At 41.9% G+C, this 17,082-nt stretch overlaps 2 protein-coding genes across 3 annotated transcripts; both read left to right on the top strand.

The window, feature by feature from the left end:
- Positions 1–120: 120 nt before the first annotated feature.
- Positions 121–3,018, top strand: trim107 (tripartite motif containing 107). 2 transcript variants are annotated; one of them, XM_048255828.1, is made up of 2 exons: positions 121–412; positions 1,293–3,018. In XM_048255828.1, the coding sequence occupies exon 2, from the start codon at positions 1,540–1,542 to the stop codon at positions 2,893–2,895; it is 1,356 nt and encodes a 451-aa protein (XP_048111785.1). In that variant the 5' UTR covers positions 121–412; positions 1,293–1,539; the 3' UTR covers positions 2,896–3,018. The 2 variants fall into 2 exon arrangements, with proteins under 2 accessions (XP_048111785.1, XP_048111787.1); XM_048255830.1 differs by lacking the exon at positions 121–412 and adding an exon at positions 1,039–1,139.
- A 3,605-nt stretch (positions 3,019–6,623) lies between these two features.
- On the top strand, positions 6,624–16,671 carry tpra1 (transmembrane protein, adipocyte asscociated 1). Its single transcript, XM_048255831.1, has 11 exons — positions 6,624–7,032; positions 8,298–8,484; positions 10,347–10,479; positions 10,894–10,980; positions 12,722–12,794; positions 12,938–13,017; positions 13,137–13,247; positions 13,563–13,623; positions 13,783–13,885; positions 14,215–14,295; positions 14,759–16,671. The coding sequence occupies exons 2-11, from the start codon at positions 8,309–8,311 to the stop codon at positions 14,994–14,996; spliced, it is 1,143 nt and encodes a 380-aa protein (XP_048111788.1). The 5' UTR covers positions 6,624–7,032; positions 8,298–8,308; the 3' UTR covers positions 14,997–16,671.
- Positions 16,672–17,082: the final 411 nt, after the last annotated feature.

The raw sequence follows: 17,082 nt of genomic DNA, 5'->3' as shown, positions 1-17,082 counted from the left end.
CATGGGCTTCATCACGTCCCTTTCCACAGGTGTATTAATCAAGCACCATGCAGTCTGCATTCATAATCTGCTTGATTTTAAACACCTGTGGAAAGGGACCGGATGAAACCTGAATATATGTAAATGCTAAGAAAACATGCCGGAGTTAAAAAAAAAATGACTTTTTGATTACCTAACATTATAACTTACAGCTGCTGCAATCTAATGACAGCACAAATTATCAGCAAAGCGATAATACGCGTTACGACCTTGCTTGTTTAGTCGTAGTCCTCCAAGCAATCCTGTTGCAGCCAGTGTCAGAATGCCCCTTTGCAATGGCAGGCTATCTATCGTTTAGTTAACAAGGAGGTGACCAACCTGAGGAACAACAGGAAGTGAAGATTATTAGACGCACGCACGAACCTGCGGACGGGTGAGAAAACATATTTCCATTTCATTCTTTCCACGTTTTCTCGAAGCGTGTGTGCAGTTTCAAACTTGATACGATTTCGAATGCATTAGCCCTCGTCCATGTCCTCGTTCGTGTAAAAGTTTACTTCTCAGACCTGGTGCAATTTATCTAATTGTGCAATGAGCACGTTTTCCCGAGGCACTAATATAATTATTTTTAACTGAATATAGAAGAAGTCTTCTCTATAATAATAATAATATATGCTATTTGTCCTCTCTATACGACTGTGACTGAAATAATATTAGGAAAGCTGTTGGTTGGCATTTACTGTATAAATTGTCCGATTAGATATGGAACCAGCCTAGGCTGAGAAAATGAAACTTAAGGTGCAGTTTCAGTTGTCCTCAATGCTACACAGGTCCACTGTAGGTAAATAATTGACAAAATAGGCCGTGTGATATTTTAATTGACTCTGTAACTATACATATATATCGTATACATCATTTTTAATATATGCTATATACATTTTTTTTTTCTTGTGTTCAGTGTAAAGGAAATAACAAAACAAGGCATTAACAATATTATTAATTCATTCATTTTAAATAATCTTGTACTTCAAAGCTGGCTTCTGTCAAATAATTGTCTTAAAAAATAAAAAAGTGACCCCAAACTTTTACATTACCTTTACTCAATAGTGTACATTTGTTAAGATAGGCTACTTCATCTCTTAATTCCTGAAAGTATCAAGGTAATCATGACCTTTATGACAATCTAAGCTCTGTTTCTCTGTAAATAGATTAAGGACTGTACACACACATTTTGAGTTATAGAAACAGACCTGAATATGCTTTAATCCAGGCCACATGGTTCATGTGTTATTCTCTGTTTTTCCATTCCACAGACCTCTTTGTCAGTATAAAAGGACACCATGTCCCACTACGAGGTTAAAGACTCTTTAGAAGAGGAATTAAGTTGTCCAGTTTGCCAACGTCTTCTGTCTGAACCAGTGACCCTACCCTGTGGACACACATTCTGTGAAGTCTGTCTTGAGGGGGCCGTGACTTCCAGGTCTCGTGAGGGTGGCTGGCACTATTGCTCTGAGTGCAAAAAAGGGGTTCCAGGGCCTTGGCACCTTACCAAAGAACCTCATGCTTTGTAGAATCATAGAAAGCTACAAAAATGGCCTTGGGGAAGCCGCATCTAATTCTATACCAATGACCCAGCAGCAAAAGGGTAGTAAGAAACTGGACATTCAGACTGGTGATTCTTACACAAGCCATCCTGATCTTGCATCAGATGAGGGTCAGAAAAATATAGCCCAACTAGAAGTGTCACCCTCTGCTCCACTGGAAGATATCGAAGTGGGAGCAGGACTGGACCCCAGGTCAGCCTGTCACGCAGATGAGCCCGCTTTGAAACTTGAAACTAATGAGGGCAGAATCAGACTGTCTGGCCTGGCAGAAAATCTCAGGATCAAACTGGCCACTACCGAGGTCCTGTTATTCAAAGAGACAGAGAAACAGGCAGAGGCCAGAGCTGTTCATGATGGTCTCCGGGAAAAGATCGCTGGATTGCTTCAACAGATGAGCGACATGGTTGAGAAGTACACCATGATTGGAACAGAGCTGATTGAGGCCCAGTTTCAGCCTGTAGAAGAGGCCATGGACAGGCATGTCAAACATGTCTCTGACTTCCTCTCTCAGTTGAAAGACGTGCAGCTTCAAGTCAGTGGTCTTTTAGAGGAGCAAGATAGAGCCAAGTTCTGTCAAGGCCTCTCGACGGTTGAACCTATGATCACAAGGCTTGTGGGAGTTCCTTTGCAAGAAATGATAAAAGATCCAGAGGTCACCTCCCCAAACTTGGCAGGAGCTTGTTCTGAGCTGGAACTTCAGAATGCTCAGCTCCGGGTAGAACTTGGTTCGGCGCAGAGAGCACTGCGGAACCTCCTCAACCCGTCAGAGGTGACTTTTGACCCGGACACAGTCCACCCTAGCCTTGTCCTCTCCGAAGACCTGAAGACGGTGATGTTCAGCCCCATCAAACAACCTTATCCCTCACACACTAAGAGATTTACCAACTTCCTGCAGGCCCTGAGTTCCCAGTCCTTTGGGGAGTCACTCGGGGTGGCTGGAGGGGAACACTGCTGGGAGCTGGAGCTTGAAAACTGCTCCTGGATTGTGGGCATGTGTTGTGGAGGGTTGCCCCGCAGTGGGGTGGGCAGTGCCCTGGAGAGCTGTTCGGGCTGCTGGTCCCTAATGTACTGTGATAACCTGCTGAGGGCATATGAGAATACAAAAGCCACGCAGCTCAAACGCACCACCTCTCTGCGTAGAGTTCAAATACACGTCAGTTTCAACAATCAATCCGTGTCATTTTATTCTGTCAGTAATCTTGACACTACCAAGACGCTCCTCCATACTTTTGAAGTTGCCTTCACTGAGCCGGTGTATTTGGCTATTAGGATGATGTCTGGTCAACCAAAGGCACGCATTACTGTGTGTTAACTTTATTAACTCACATACTTTATTTAAGCATACATATTTAAGGTTAAATCAATTTATTTAATCTATTTCATAAATATGAATATGTAATTTATGTAATCAATAAAAATGGTCAAATAGAAAAGATCTGTCCAGACTCTCAAGCCTCTTTTATTGTAATTTTTATTACAATTAACTAGCACTAGCCTACTTTATCTTACATTTGGTAAAGACTTACAACAGAGTGTAAGCTACAAAATTGGTACAATAGATTGTATGGTTTGGTGTTATAATCAGCAATGATAATAAAGGGCCGATCAGAGATGGGAAGTAACAAATACTTAGGCATAAGTAGGCTACTGTACTTAAATAGCATTTTCAGGGATCTGTACTTTACTGGAGTAAGCCTATTTATTTATATATTTATTTACAAACTTTTTACTTTATCAATCATTTTTATTTGTCATTGTGTGCTTTCTCAAGATCAAGGCTGATTTAAATCTAAATCGATGGGACAATATGATGCAAAAAGGAGATTGACTTTGCATCTGTATGGGTGCCACCTAAGAGGCAGTGTCAAAACAATGGTTACACGATATGGAAAACTGCTAACCTGAGGTAATTTTTGAAAAATAAGTTAAAATATTTTGATTTACCAACCTAAACATAGACTATTGTGTCTAACCAAAAGTCCAAAAAAGCAGAAAAGTGCAATGTGATATACAAAGTATAGACATGTGGTGCATATATTGTTACAAAGAGTTCAGGATGACAGCTGCAGGAGACAACCTGTGGTTCATAGACCTGTAACGGGAGGGGAGTTGAACAGTCTGGTTGGGGTGAGAACAGTCTTTGATGATGCTGCACACCTTAAACAAGCATTGCTTGCCCTGGATGGCCTTGATGGAGAGGAGAGAGAAACCGGTGATGCGTTGGGCAGTTTTCACCACCCTCTGCAGTGCTTTTTTGTCATAGGCAGAGCAGTTGCACCAAACTGTGACAAAGTTGGTGAGGATACTCTTAATGGTGCAGCGGTAGAAGTTCAGGATCTGAGGAGACAGGTTGACCTTCTTTAGTCTCCTCAGAAAGAAGAGACGCTGGTGAGCCTTCATTAGAGTAAAGGTGTTGAGGGTCCAAGAGAGGTCCTCAGAGATGTGGACACCCAGAAACTGGTGACACGCTCCACCTCAGTCCCGTTGATGAAAATGGGTGTGTGTGCTAGCTTTAGACTTCCTGAAGAGAAGGAAAGTAATTGAGAAAGAAAGTAATTGAGATCTATCAGCCTGGAAAATGTTCTAAAGCCATTTCTAAAGCTTTGGGACTCCAGGGAACCACAGTGAGAGCCATAATCCACAAATGGTGAAAAGATGGAACAGTGGTCAACCTTCCCAGGAGTGGCCGGCAGACCAAAATTACCCTAAGAGCTCAGCGACAACTCATTCAAGAGGTCACAAAAGACCCCACAACAACATCCAAAGAACTGCAAGCCTCACTTGCCTGTGTTCATAACTCCACCATAAGAAAGAGACTGGGCAAAAATGGCCTGTATGGCAGTATGGAGTTCCAGGACGGAAGCCACTGCTAAGCAAAAAGAACATTTAAGGCTAGTCGAATTTTTGCCAGGAAACATCTTGATGATCCCCAAGACTTTTGGGAAAGTACTCTATGAACTGACAAGACAAAAGTTGATATTTTCGAAAGATGTGTGTCCCGTTACATCTGGTGTAAAAGTAACACAGCATTTCAGAAAAAGAACATCATACCGACAGTAAAATATGGTGTTGGTAGTGTGATGATCTGGTGCTGGTTTGCTGCTTCAGGACCTGGAAGACTTGCTGTGATAAATGTAATGAATGAATGAATGAATGCATGAATTCAGCTGTCTAACAACAAAACCTAAAGGAGAATGTCCGGCCAACTGTTTGACTTCAAGCTGCAGCGAATTTGGGTTCTGTTGCAGGACAATGATCCAAAACACACCAGCAATTCCACCTCTGAATGACTGAAGAAAAACAAAATTAAGACTTTGGAGTGGCCTAGTCAAAGTCCTGACCTGAATCATATTGAGATGCTGTGGCAAGACATTAAAAAGGCAGTCCATGCTTGAAAACCCTTCAATGTGGCTGAATTACAACAATTCTGCAAAGATGAGTGGGCCAAAATTCCTCCACAGCGCTGTAAAAGACTCATTGCAAGTTATCGCAAACGCTTGATTGCAGTTGTTGCAACCAGTTATTAGGTTTAGGGGGCAATCTCTTTTTCACACAGGGCCATGTAGGTTTGGATTTTGTTTTCCATTAATAATAACAACCTTAATTTAAAAACTGCATTTTGTGTTACCGGTAATATTTGAATTTGTTTTGAATTTTGTTTTGTTTGAAACATTTAAGTGTGACAAACATGCAAAAAAAAAAAAGGAATCAGGAAGGGGCAAACACAGTGTTTTATGCTTGGTCACAATTGTGACCGTTGGGGAAACAACATAGTCCGGTTTTAGGATTTTCACACATTTCATTGTGCAATCATCTAATTTTCAATAAATTCCAGTCAGAGATGATAAGGGGACATTGTCCCAGGTCTGTTCTTTACTTTTAATTTTGTATCACAATACAATACTCAACATTGCCTCTGCAATTCTCTATTATATTATAAGTGTGCCGATTTTTATATAGAAAAGGCATTATATCACACTATTATGACTATAGTGTAAACAACACCACCCTACAATACAACAGCAACCACAAATGTTGTTTGTCTTTGTTTGTTTGTTTGTTTATTGTTGTATTATTTAATTTTATAATTCTTTATTTAATTAATTGATTAATTACACAACAGATTGTCCTGCAAGTCTACTGCCATACTTCCAATGCCATTAATTGCCTTTCCATTGGACCAGCAATTGGTCTCCTTTGCTCAGTGGTATTGTTAAGGTCACTAAATGAAGTACACCTATGTTACCTGGTCCCTATACTCCAAAGGCCTGGCCTTTGAGAAATGCCATGTGATACAAATTTAAAAGTAAAGACCTGGGACAATGTCCCCAAATCATCTCTGAATGGAATTTAGTGGAAATTATGTTCACTCGTCATTATGTTTACGTCATCATGTTCACTCATGCTATGAGAACGCTGAACAAAGTTCATATATTTCAATTGCATCCCTCCATACTAGACACCTTAAAGATGATGTGTACCAAAAATCTTTGTCCTATGTTTACATAAACATACTTTTCTAAGCTTTAGTTTGGGAGCTTTTGGGTGGACATTTTCTGGTCAGGGTGCAACCAAAACATAAGCAGCTCTGGCCATGTGACAAATTACACTACAAATTTGGCACTGCACATATTTAACTGAGACCCTTTCAGGTTTCTATTATTGGGAGAAATGTAGGCTATTGATAATTCATCCAGTAACAGTTTTAGAGGCACAGGAGCAAGATTTTTTTGTACGGTTGTGACCGGGTTAAAACGGGTTAAAGGCTTGTTGCAGTGCAGTGGGGATTATCTCTACTTCTACTTGAGTATGGAAAGCAAAGATCCAAGCTCTAAGGTATAGCTCTGCTCTAAGATCTTTGATGGAAAGTCTGTAGCCTAATTTTACCATCTCTGGGGCTGATAATGCTATTTTGTTGACAGCTTGTCTGAATTTACTAGTAGCCTATAGGCTACCACTACAAGGTGGTACATGTACCACTACAAGTACCATGATCCTTTGCAACTACGTTGCTGCAGCTATGTGCTGCAGGCTGCTAGGCCATTTGACGAGAAATGCTAATGTTAAAATCTGTTTGTTTTGGTAGGTGGTTTGAGCAGCCTTTGTGATTTGGTATGGAATTCCCCAAGAGTATGTTTTCCATTTTAGCATTCTGCGTATATTGGACCCACACAGCACAAGTATTCACACACAAGGCTGTAACATTGATGTTGTAAGAGGAAGGCGGTGCCTGGATATTTCTCAGGCAGTCAGGTGACTGGGGAATTTATTGAGCTATTGAACACTGCTGGATCGTCGTTTTGTTTTGTCCATTTCTGCTGTAAACAGCGGAACAGAAACAAGAAACTGCTATGTCGCTTGCGTTTACATCGGCTGTCAGAGCTGCGGAAAAGATTTGCCCCTGAACTACATCACAAGGCAAGGACCGTTTAGTCCATCAGACTGCAAGGTAAGTGACCCATTGTGTTTTTTAAACAATACAAGCTAATGCTAGTATGTTTCTGACTTTGCTGTGCGTTATCTTGATCTAGCTAGCCAGTTAGATGGCTAGCCCACGTTAGCATTGTTAACGTTGACTTACTGTATGACGTTAGCTAGTCAGCTAAGTAACTAAAACAGAAAGCAAGTTTAATACCTGCCACCAACAAGATTAGGCTACAATTACAAAATGTTCATTAGCTAGGTGTCTAACTGAACCTTAACGTTACCGAGTAACGTTAGTTACAACAACCGACAACAAAGTTAAGTTAACAATACGTCAATGTTGTATCGATAGTAACATTAACATTTATATATATATATATATATATATATAATATTTATAATATGATTGGGATGTCAGAGTTATCTAGCATAGCTTCTAACGTGTTGGTCACCAAGTGAAGGTTATTTTGAATGCAGCATGCATGGTAAAATAAGAGCTTTGGGTCAACATTCATGTCGGTTAACGTTATACATAGTCACGTTACAGCTGTGCAGTTAGCTTTGAAACAAGCTAACGCCAACATATGATCAGTTGTTTTTAGTGGTAACATTATGTTCAGTCACATGTTAGAACCAGCTAGCTGACGTTGGATACACCGATAACGTTATCATAGATTAGCGGTTAGCTTACATTTGATTATGTAACATTAATTTAGCGTTACAATCTCAAGATAGCTATCTTATCGTCGGCCAACGAACGTATACTATGTTACTCTGCCTTCTAGTGCTAGTTCTAGTCCGTCGATGGTCAGATAGATTCAGAGAGATATTTGCTGCGGTTATAATAGAGTTACTGTCGTTGATGGTCACGGTGCTGAATTTAGTGCTGTTTTTTGCTGACCTTTCATATATTTTCTACACGACATGTAGTTTTGCATTATTTCCTCGTAGGCAAAAAGTCAAATTAACTGGCAGTGCCACGAGTGTGCGCCCTCACACTAACAACCGCTTGCTTATTACTTGTTTTCCTGTATTTTAGTGCGCTTCCAATGTCGTTTTTGTTACAACAAAAATAAATAAATCTTTTGTTACAAACATAAATAAATAAATGTTAAGGCCCAACGGCCCATAATAATTAACAAAGTTTAAGAATTTTAAAGGCGGCACCAAAGCTTCGCTCTGCATTTTGAGTGGTAAACAACCTGTGGTCTATGTGGCCTGAAGTTGTGGTCTGTGTGACTGACTACCTTTTGCTGAGTAGCGCTCACCACAGTGACCTCTTCTGTCTAGGCCTTGGGTGAATGATGCTGGACACCGTTGCAGAGGCAGTGAGATTTGCCGTGTATGACAATGTCACTTTCATCCCAACCCCTGAGAACACCTCAGTGGCTCCCACCTGGCCCTCAGGGTCCGAGACAAACATCACCAAACCGCACAAATGCCTTCAGGTTCTTTATGAAGACATCGGCAACTCGAGGTAAACTTGGCCTTCCTGATGATTCATGCATTCAACATAAGCACATTTATATCTGTGTGAATATAATCAACAAAGATGGACCCAAGGGCTGTTAGACTTGAGGTTACTACTGCTTTTTTGTCTCCATACTACTATGGAGCGTTGACATGAAGTGGAGTTGGAATAGGAAAGGACAACCAGCCCTGCATGTATTCTGTTCCAACTGTGTGTAATGTACTGGCCTGTCCTTGTCATTTCCATATAGTGTGATGCTGCTACGCTTCAACACAACATGCTACAACCAGTGAGACTGTAAAACAAAGTACCGGTTACATTTCGTTCTTGTGAAAAGTCTTTCTTCCCCTTTTTACCCTCTCCTTTTAATATTCTCACAGCTGATTACTTATCACCTGACTTGTTAATTCCCAGAACAGGGTGATATTTAGTGCCTTTACGGTGTCACTAACTGTCCCTCTTGTCAAAAGATGCCATATTATTATGACTGTAGCTAGCATAGCGGTCATATAGATTTAGTCAGAGTTTTTTTTTCTTCTGGATTTTTTTTTCCTCAGTAATTTTGTGTCAACGATTCCCGGGACACTGAAAGACCGGGCTGCATGAAACTTGGTGGGCATGTAGCCCCACTAGGATGACACAGAAACAGATTTTCGTTTTGATCTGTTGGACTGGACCCCCGAATGGCCAAGTCCCGCGACCCCCTTCCCTCCAACCGGCAAAAACTAAATGTGTTCTCTCATAGCTAGACTGTCAGCACCAAAAGTACTGTTAATGGCAGCCTTTAACAATCTGATTAATTATTTTCCAATGGATAACTAGCAGTCAATCAATGTATAACTGGCGCTCCTGTGGCAGAAGAAGGCTGCATTGTGTTCTTTCACTGGTAAGCTCACACATCTTCGAGCTAGTCATCGCAAGTAGAGATTGGCATAAACAGAACATTATGGAAACACTGAATTGTATGCCTACATATATGGCTACTGAATGTCCCAGTTCTTAAACATGTTTGTCTAAAAATGTTTAGAAGAATCATTTTGCCCCTCCCCCCGGGGTTCCTGACCCCTAGTTTAAGAACCACTGATTTACGCCATATAGCGTTAAAAATGAAAAAGCAAAACTGTGGCTCTGTAATCGCCGGTATCTTTGGCTGACGTGTTCAGAACTGCATGAAATCTGACCTGTAGGATTAGTATGACACCCTCTGAAAGCACGGTCAGTTTCGTGGAATTCCGTTCATGGGGGGCCATACAATAAATGCATTTATGTGTACATTTAGTGACTACACAAATCGGCCTGCAGATGGTGGTGTTTAGCGAAGGGTTGCCTGATGAAATTAAAATGTACAAACTCACACACACTCGCATGCACCCACACGCACCCACATACATAAACACACGCACAAACACACACACACACACATGAAGACACACACACATAAAGACACACACAGGCACATAAACATACACGCACACAAAGGCATGTATTTCATTACATTACATTTACATTTAGCAGACACTTCTTGACCAAAGTGACTTACATATGTCAGCTATATTACAAGGGATCACATTGTCCCCGGAGCAACTTGGGGTTATGTGCCTTGCTCAAGGGCACAATGGTGGAAGCCGGGAATTGAACCGACAACTTTCAGGCTACTGTACGCTAGCCCAGCTTCTTAACCACTACACACACACACACACACACACAAGCACACATATACACACAAACAATACAAACAATAGTGTTGTAGCGTTGTGATTAAACGTCATACTGCACCATGATATTAAACGCAATGGGTGGCTTTTGTCTACTAATATGTGGAAAGTCCCTGGATGACATGAAACAATTTCCCCTTCCCCCCCCTACAGAGTGCGCTTTTGGGATCTGTTGCTTCTGATCCCTAATGTGGCCTTCTTCATGTTCCTGCTCTGGAAGCTTCCGTCAGCACGCGCCAAGATCCGCCTCACCTCCAGTCCCATCTTCATCACCTTCTACATTCTGGTGAGTCGGTGTCCATCCATGCAGTCAGCCCCAACGTGTTGTTACACACTGTACGAAGGTTGGTTCCTTTGTAGATTTGATGTAGATACTAGAGACCAACAGCTGAGTATTTGTGAGTTGAGTACCGTGTAGTTTTTGGGGAAGTTAAAAAGAAAAGGCACACACATCTAGGTAGAAGTTATTTCTAGGTACTGGACCAAAACATTTGACAAATGGAAAAAGCATAGAGTTGGCACAGTGGATGCTGTTCCCACATTGATTTAATGGCAGTATTTTATCACCACATCAACCATTAAATCAGTTTGGGAGCAGGATCCACTCTGTGGACTTCATTTGTGGATACTTTTGAATATTCCCGAAACATTTCATTCTAGAGTCCTTTTAATCCTTTTGGATTCTCGTTTTTTCCCCTAGGTGTTCGTAGTAGCAGCCGTTGGCATCACCCGTGCGATAGTGTCAATGACCGTGAGCGCGTCCAGCGCAGCCACTATCATTGACAAGGTAAGGGCATCTACACACGAGCACTGGGTCTGGAGCAGCATTGTTTTACTGGTCTAACGGCTCATACACACAGTTGCGTGCGTTGCAGTGCTGGAGACGAATCCCGATCACTTTACCGTCATCCGTTGCCGAACTGAATTGTCGGTCCGTTGCGTTGCTCCCGTCGCTCGCGTTGAGAACTTCAGCTGTTGCTGCACCAACGGACGGCACCAGCCAATCAAATTACGAACAAGCGAACAACAGACGGCACCAGCTAATCAAATTACAGTTATACCTTAAGTCATTTGCATAGCTACCGTCGGGAACACCCACTGGCAACTGTGTGTATGAGCCGAAAGTGAGGGAGAGAAAAACCCTGAGGGGTATTTCACAAAGGCAGAATTAAGACATCCAAGATAAGTGATAAAGCGAGGTTTGACATAGCGTTGTCTGGTCATCCTAGCTCAACTCGTTTCACTAATGCCAATCCAGGATGAGTAGGAGCGACTATGTCAAGCCAGGTATAAGTAAATCAGGATGTGTGCGCGTTCTCGTTTCTGCTCCAAAGTGCCCACAGTTGGAATAAAAAAGACGTGGAAAATAGCGTCATTCACACAAAGTGAACAACCGCTTTTGATATAGACTAACAATGAAGTAAAGTTGTCCTTTGTGGAATGGGGAATCACAGCTATTTCTGTAAAACAGCAGGAGTAGGTGTGGTAGACCAACTAAATGCAAATTTATGTATGCACCCACGTGTGAGTGCTTCCTTGTCTCGGCACGCAACGTCATTAAGAAAGCGCTTGCCACTGCAAATATGCACATAGTATGATATACCTTAATATTATAGTTGAAAATACCTTCGAAAACTTGCCCCTACAACTACAGTAGGCTACTCATCAAACGTCTATCAAGAAAATAAGCAAACAATGAGTACCTAGGCCTATGTTAATAATTATAAGGCTATCACAATTAAAATAATAACCATATGGTAGTAGGCAGACTATCTGTTTTGTTTTGCGAGCAAATACATTTAGCAAATAGTTTATAAATGGAATAAAGCTCCTTAAAAATTAGCACAGAGGTCTGATGTGAATGACCGCTAGCTGAACCAATAAGACGACTATTAGAATTAACTTAGCTTGGCTGTTAGCCTGGTCGGGACCAGGCTAGGTGCAGAGAATAAATCCCCATGGTAACTTATGTGCCATCTCTCTTGTGAAACCAAGTCAAGGCTAAATTCATCCAGGATAACCTAAAAATCCCGTCTTAATCCCTTATCTAGGTTTTGTGAAATACCCCTCTGGTCATAGTGCTGACTTGCTTATTTTCTGCAGTTCAATTTGCTGACTTGTCCAAGAGTGGTGTTTTGGCAACGGTGATTGCACTTGAATTGTCATCAATAATGCATCACATGCGGATTGTTTGGCTGCCCTTCTGCCGTTCTGGAAGGGAGGGGCTCACCCACATGTCGGCGTATTGAAAACATCTGTGAAATTATTCGCCGCATCTGCTGAGCTGTCAGGGCTGTGCTGGCCTGGATCCGAACAAGCATTACACAGTTCTTAACGGCAGAATGAGTCATTGGAAGATTGTCATGCTGTTGGCTAGCCTCATTTAGTGCTTTTTGAAAACTCACTGCACAGACGTGTGGGGAAGGGTGGGTGAAGGACCCAGGCTGCAATCTCTACATGGTCCAGTGAGAACATGTTGAAATGAACTGCTCTGTCTGAGCGGACGCGTTTGCTGTGCTTCCTCACAGGTGCTGTGGGAGATAACACGCTTCTTCCTCCTGGCCATCGAGCTCAGTGTAATCATATTAGGACTGGCATTTGGTAGGTCTGGAGTCCTTCCATTTAGAGTGGAATGTTTTTTTTTAAGGATTATATTTTTAGAGTTGAAGTTGTCAGAATTATGTGGACTCTAATATGTAAACAAACTTTTTTAATTTATTTTTTGCCTACTGTTTTGTTTCCAGGTCATCTTGAAAGTAAATCAAGTATCAAACGTGTATTAGCCATCACTGCGGTGCTGGCGTTGGGTTATTCCATCACACAGGTAAAGCCAGACACTCGGACTAACCCCCTCCAAATATTGCCAACTGTAATACTTGCCATCAATAAACATATTGGTTTCAATAAAAAGTGTAAAAATGTATATAACTTGTTGGCCCATAGGGAACTTTGGAGATTCTTTATCCAGATGAACATCTCTCAGCTGAAGACTTCAACATTTATGGCCATGGAGGACGTCACTTTTGGTTGGCCAGTTCCTGCTTCTTCTTCCTGGTAATTACCCAGTGTCAAGCAAACATTAGTAGTATTGAGTTTGTCTGTAGGCTTGGTTATAAAAGCCCCTTTTTAACACTAGTAGTATTGAGTTTGTCTGTAGGCTTGGTTATACAAGCCCCTTTTTAACACTAGTAGTATTGAGTTTGTATGTAGGCTTGGTTATACAAGCCCCTTTTTAACACTTGTAGTATTGAGGTGGTATGTAGGCTTGGTTGTACAAGCCCCTTTTTAACACTTGTAGTATTGAGGTGGTATGTAGGCTTGGTTGTACAAGCCCCTTTTAAAGCTTATTCTAATTTCTTTGTTCCTTAGATTTATTCTCTTATAGTCATCCTTCCCAAAACCTCGATCAGGGAGAGGATATACCTACCATGTGAGTATGAGTGTAAAATACATTGTGTGTGTGTGTGTGTGTGTGTAGACAGACAGTTTTGTAAATCAGTATCTTGACTCATCAGTTGGCTGACACTCATCCAAGAGGCTCCAGCCTAAAATGTCCTCATCAGCCTCTTTCCTTTTCTCTTGTACTCAGCCAAGAAGAGTTTCTATGTGTATGCTGGCATTTTGGCTGCCCTCAACCTGGTCCAGGGGCTTGGTAGTGCCCTGCTGTGTGCAGACATCATTGAAGGCCTCTGGTAAGTCATTACGCTCGCTGTATCTATAATTGTGCCTCATAGATCCTGGATAAGACCTGGCGAGTAGTGGACCTTGAAACGCTTGTGTTTGTATTTATGAGCGCAAGCAGGACAGCAGGTTCATAGCTCATCTAAACCTTGTCAGGGCAGAAATATATCTTTTGTGTGAGCACTTTCACTTTTACCTGAGGCCCTACATTTCAATCTGTCCGGCTCGACTGTCTCTCCCCCTCCACCCTCCCGTGTCGTCTATTTCTGTTTTGCTACTATAAATCAGCTCATGTCTTATTGAAGGCTTATTGGATTCTGTCTCTCTTTTTTCTGGGCAGCTGTGTTGACGTGACGACGTTCCTCTACTTCTCCGTGTTTGCTCCGCTCATCTACGTGGCATTCCTCAAAGGCTTCTTCGGGTACGTTGTGGGCGAGGCCGCCTGCCTCCCGCAGACATCGCTAACCGCAGTCTGTCAGCAGATTGGGCTGGCAATAAATGAAGGGATATTGGATCGGAGCGAGATCATAGCTCATCGCTCTGGCATTAGACAAACATCTGTCTTCGCTGTGAAGCAAGACTTTTGTATCTGCAGAGCCAAAGCTGCCAAATTAAAACTTGAAAGCCAGCATCTATTAACCTAGAAGTATTGGAATTTGTTTCAGTTACATGTTAACAATATACTTTGATATAAGAAATGTCTGGCTATATTTGGTGTCTCGTTTCCAATGCATTGCCTATAACTGACTAATCGATGTGCATCTCATGTGGATTGATGTCTGTCAGTCTTAATCTTGTGTTTTTATTAATGTATTTATAATTTATTTTCAATTATTTCATTTATTTTATAATTTGCCAATCTATCCTCTCTTGTCTGCCCTCAGCTCCGAACCCAAGATCCTCTTCTCCTACAAGTCTCAGATCGACGAGCCGGACGAGACGGACGTGCACTTGCCCCACACCTCGGCAGGGATGGGCCGCAAGGACCTGGACCACAGCTCCTTCTCCAGCACCCAGATCGACGGCTCCGGGGCCTACCTGGACGACGTGGCCTCCGGGCCCTATGGTGTGGGCAGCATCAATAGCATCGACAGTGACCGCTGGAGGGCGATCAATGCCTAAGAAGGAGACGACGGGTGATGGACATGGAAAGAGCGAGAAGCAAGAGAGAGGAGGAGGAGGAAGAGGAGGGGGAGGAGGAGAAAAAAGAGCGATAGTAGGCAGGAGGGAGGGGAACCAAAAGGACTGAGCAGCACAGCACAGCACAGACAGGGAGAGGAGAGAGATCAGGAGAGTAGCAGAGCGCTCCTCCCTCTCTTTTCGTGGAGAGGCAGAAACAGGGGAGGACAAAGGGACACAGGTATACGTGGCGTGTGTGTGTGTGTGTGTGTGTGTGTGTGTGTGATGCTCGCTGCTCCAGGGCAAGAATTCTTTGGCAGTCTGCCCTCACTCTGATGTCTCCCTGTAGCATTGAGAGCTCCACTGATGCATACCAAGCCAAGAGGCTGATTGTGATTGATGTCCACTACTACCTTAAAGTATTGCATCCTTTTATTTTGGCCTGTAGATGTATTTATGCACATTTTTTTTTTCTTTCCCCTGTCACAGGCAAGCTTTTGTATGTTTATGCAAGCTTTGCATAAGTCAAATTTTAATTTGATGTTGCGTTCGTACTACCTGTTGTTTGTTTATTTTGTTAGTTAGTCCATGCTGGGATGTCTTTGATCTTCTGCTGCTGCCTTGTGACTGTAGACTGATAGGAGTCATGTAGTGTTATGTCTCTGTAGTCTGCCTCTCTGGTCCGGCCAAATCTTGGGCGATCAGAGGGAACCTTTCCTGAATGACGTTGCACACTGAAACTGTGAGACACGTGTACACACACACACACACACACACACACACACACACACACACACACACACACATTCTCTTACCTAGGTCCATATCTGTAGCGCCAGTGCTCATCCCTCTGCAGCTAGTATGCTAGCATGGTGTCCTGCTTGCTTGTGACTGACAGTCAGAGATCCCAGTGGTAACTCCTACTGCTGAAAAATAGTCCCCCCAGAAACAGATATGTCTGTTCACACCAGTATTGACTTGCCTTTGCAGTAACTATCTACTGATCTTAAGACACTGCTCCCTGTTCTCAGAATTAAGCCTGAACATATGACTAGTAGTATTTAGGTACTTTGCCAATGCCAACCAATGCTACTGTTTGAACTGTAAAGTGAATGGGTTTGTGAGTTCATATACTTCCTGTGTTCTTGTTGAACTGCATCCACAATTCAGTATAATCTGGGTTGAGTGCTTAAGCTCAAACCCTCTTTCACCTTTCAGACCTATGAGCCTTGTCCTGTCTGGATGAAAAGGACGAAACTCTTGACCCTTCATTAAAGTAAGAGGAACAGGTGACATCAAATTCCAGGGAGGACTCTCCCCTATGTAATGGTTGTGTGTCTCTAGGCTTTTAAATTGGCAATATTTATTTATTTTACTAAGTGATCTCTTACTTGTAAGCCTAGCAAGAATCACATCGGCACTGCCTGTTTTAGATCTCACAAACATGTCATCAGCTCTGATGGTTACTAAGGATGTAGCCTGCTAATAACCCCCAATTAATTTTATATTTAATGTATCTCAAATGTTGTATTCAATTGTTTCACTTTACAGAAAAAATAGAGGGGTATTTTTGTGACCAAATAATGTATATATTTTGAATGTTGTGGGTGAAACATCTGTTTTTTTCCCCATTCATAAAACATAGATTTGCCCAAGATGTGATTGGGGGAAAACAAAATGTGTTTGTAATGTTTTGTTTTTCCTGATTGTGTTCTCCCATTTAATAACATCCACTGCAGTTAAGTAGATTTTGTGTTGGGATGCAGATGTTGCAGTCTACTCTATTGAAACGTTTGTTTTCAAAACCAAGGTGTTACAATATTGAATTAACTTTGATGATTTCACAGCATTCATCCATGCATGTTCTCCCTGCAAGATTATATTAGATTTTGGGTGTGGCGTGTGGATATAGCTTCTATAGCTCATCTATACTTGATTCAATAATTTTCTTCTCTTTTCACTGATCAGTTTTAATTTTGCTCAACGAATTATAGCATACTCAATATTTTTTCTTATCTGACAATATAAATTATGTATAATTTTGTTAATATTTTCTTGTTTTTTGGAGCCTATTTATTCTTGTAAAGAC

This window comes from Alosa alosa, chromosome 10, assembly GCF_017589495.1.
Source record: "Alosa alosa isolate M-15738 ecotype Scorff River chromosome 10, AALO_Geno_1.1, whole genome shotgun sequence".
NCBI classification, from domain to species: domain Eukaryota; kingdom Metazoa; phylum Chordata; class Actinopteri; order Clupeiformes; family Clupeidae; genus Alosa; species Alosa alosa.
The sequence above is the reverse complement of the archived record's forward strand: the minus strand, read 5'-3'. Positions and strand labels throughout refer to the sequence as shown.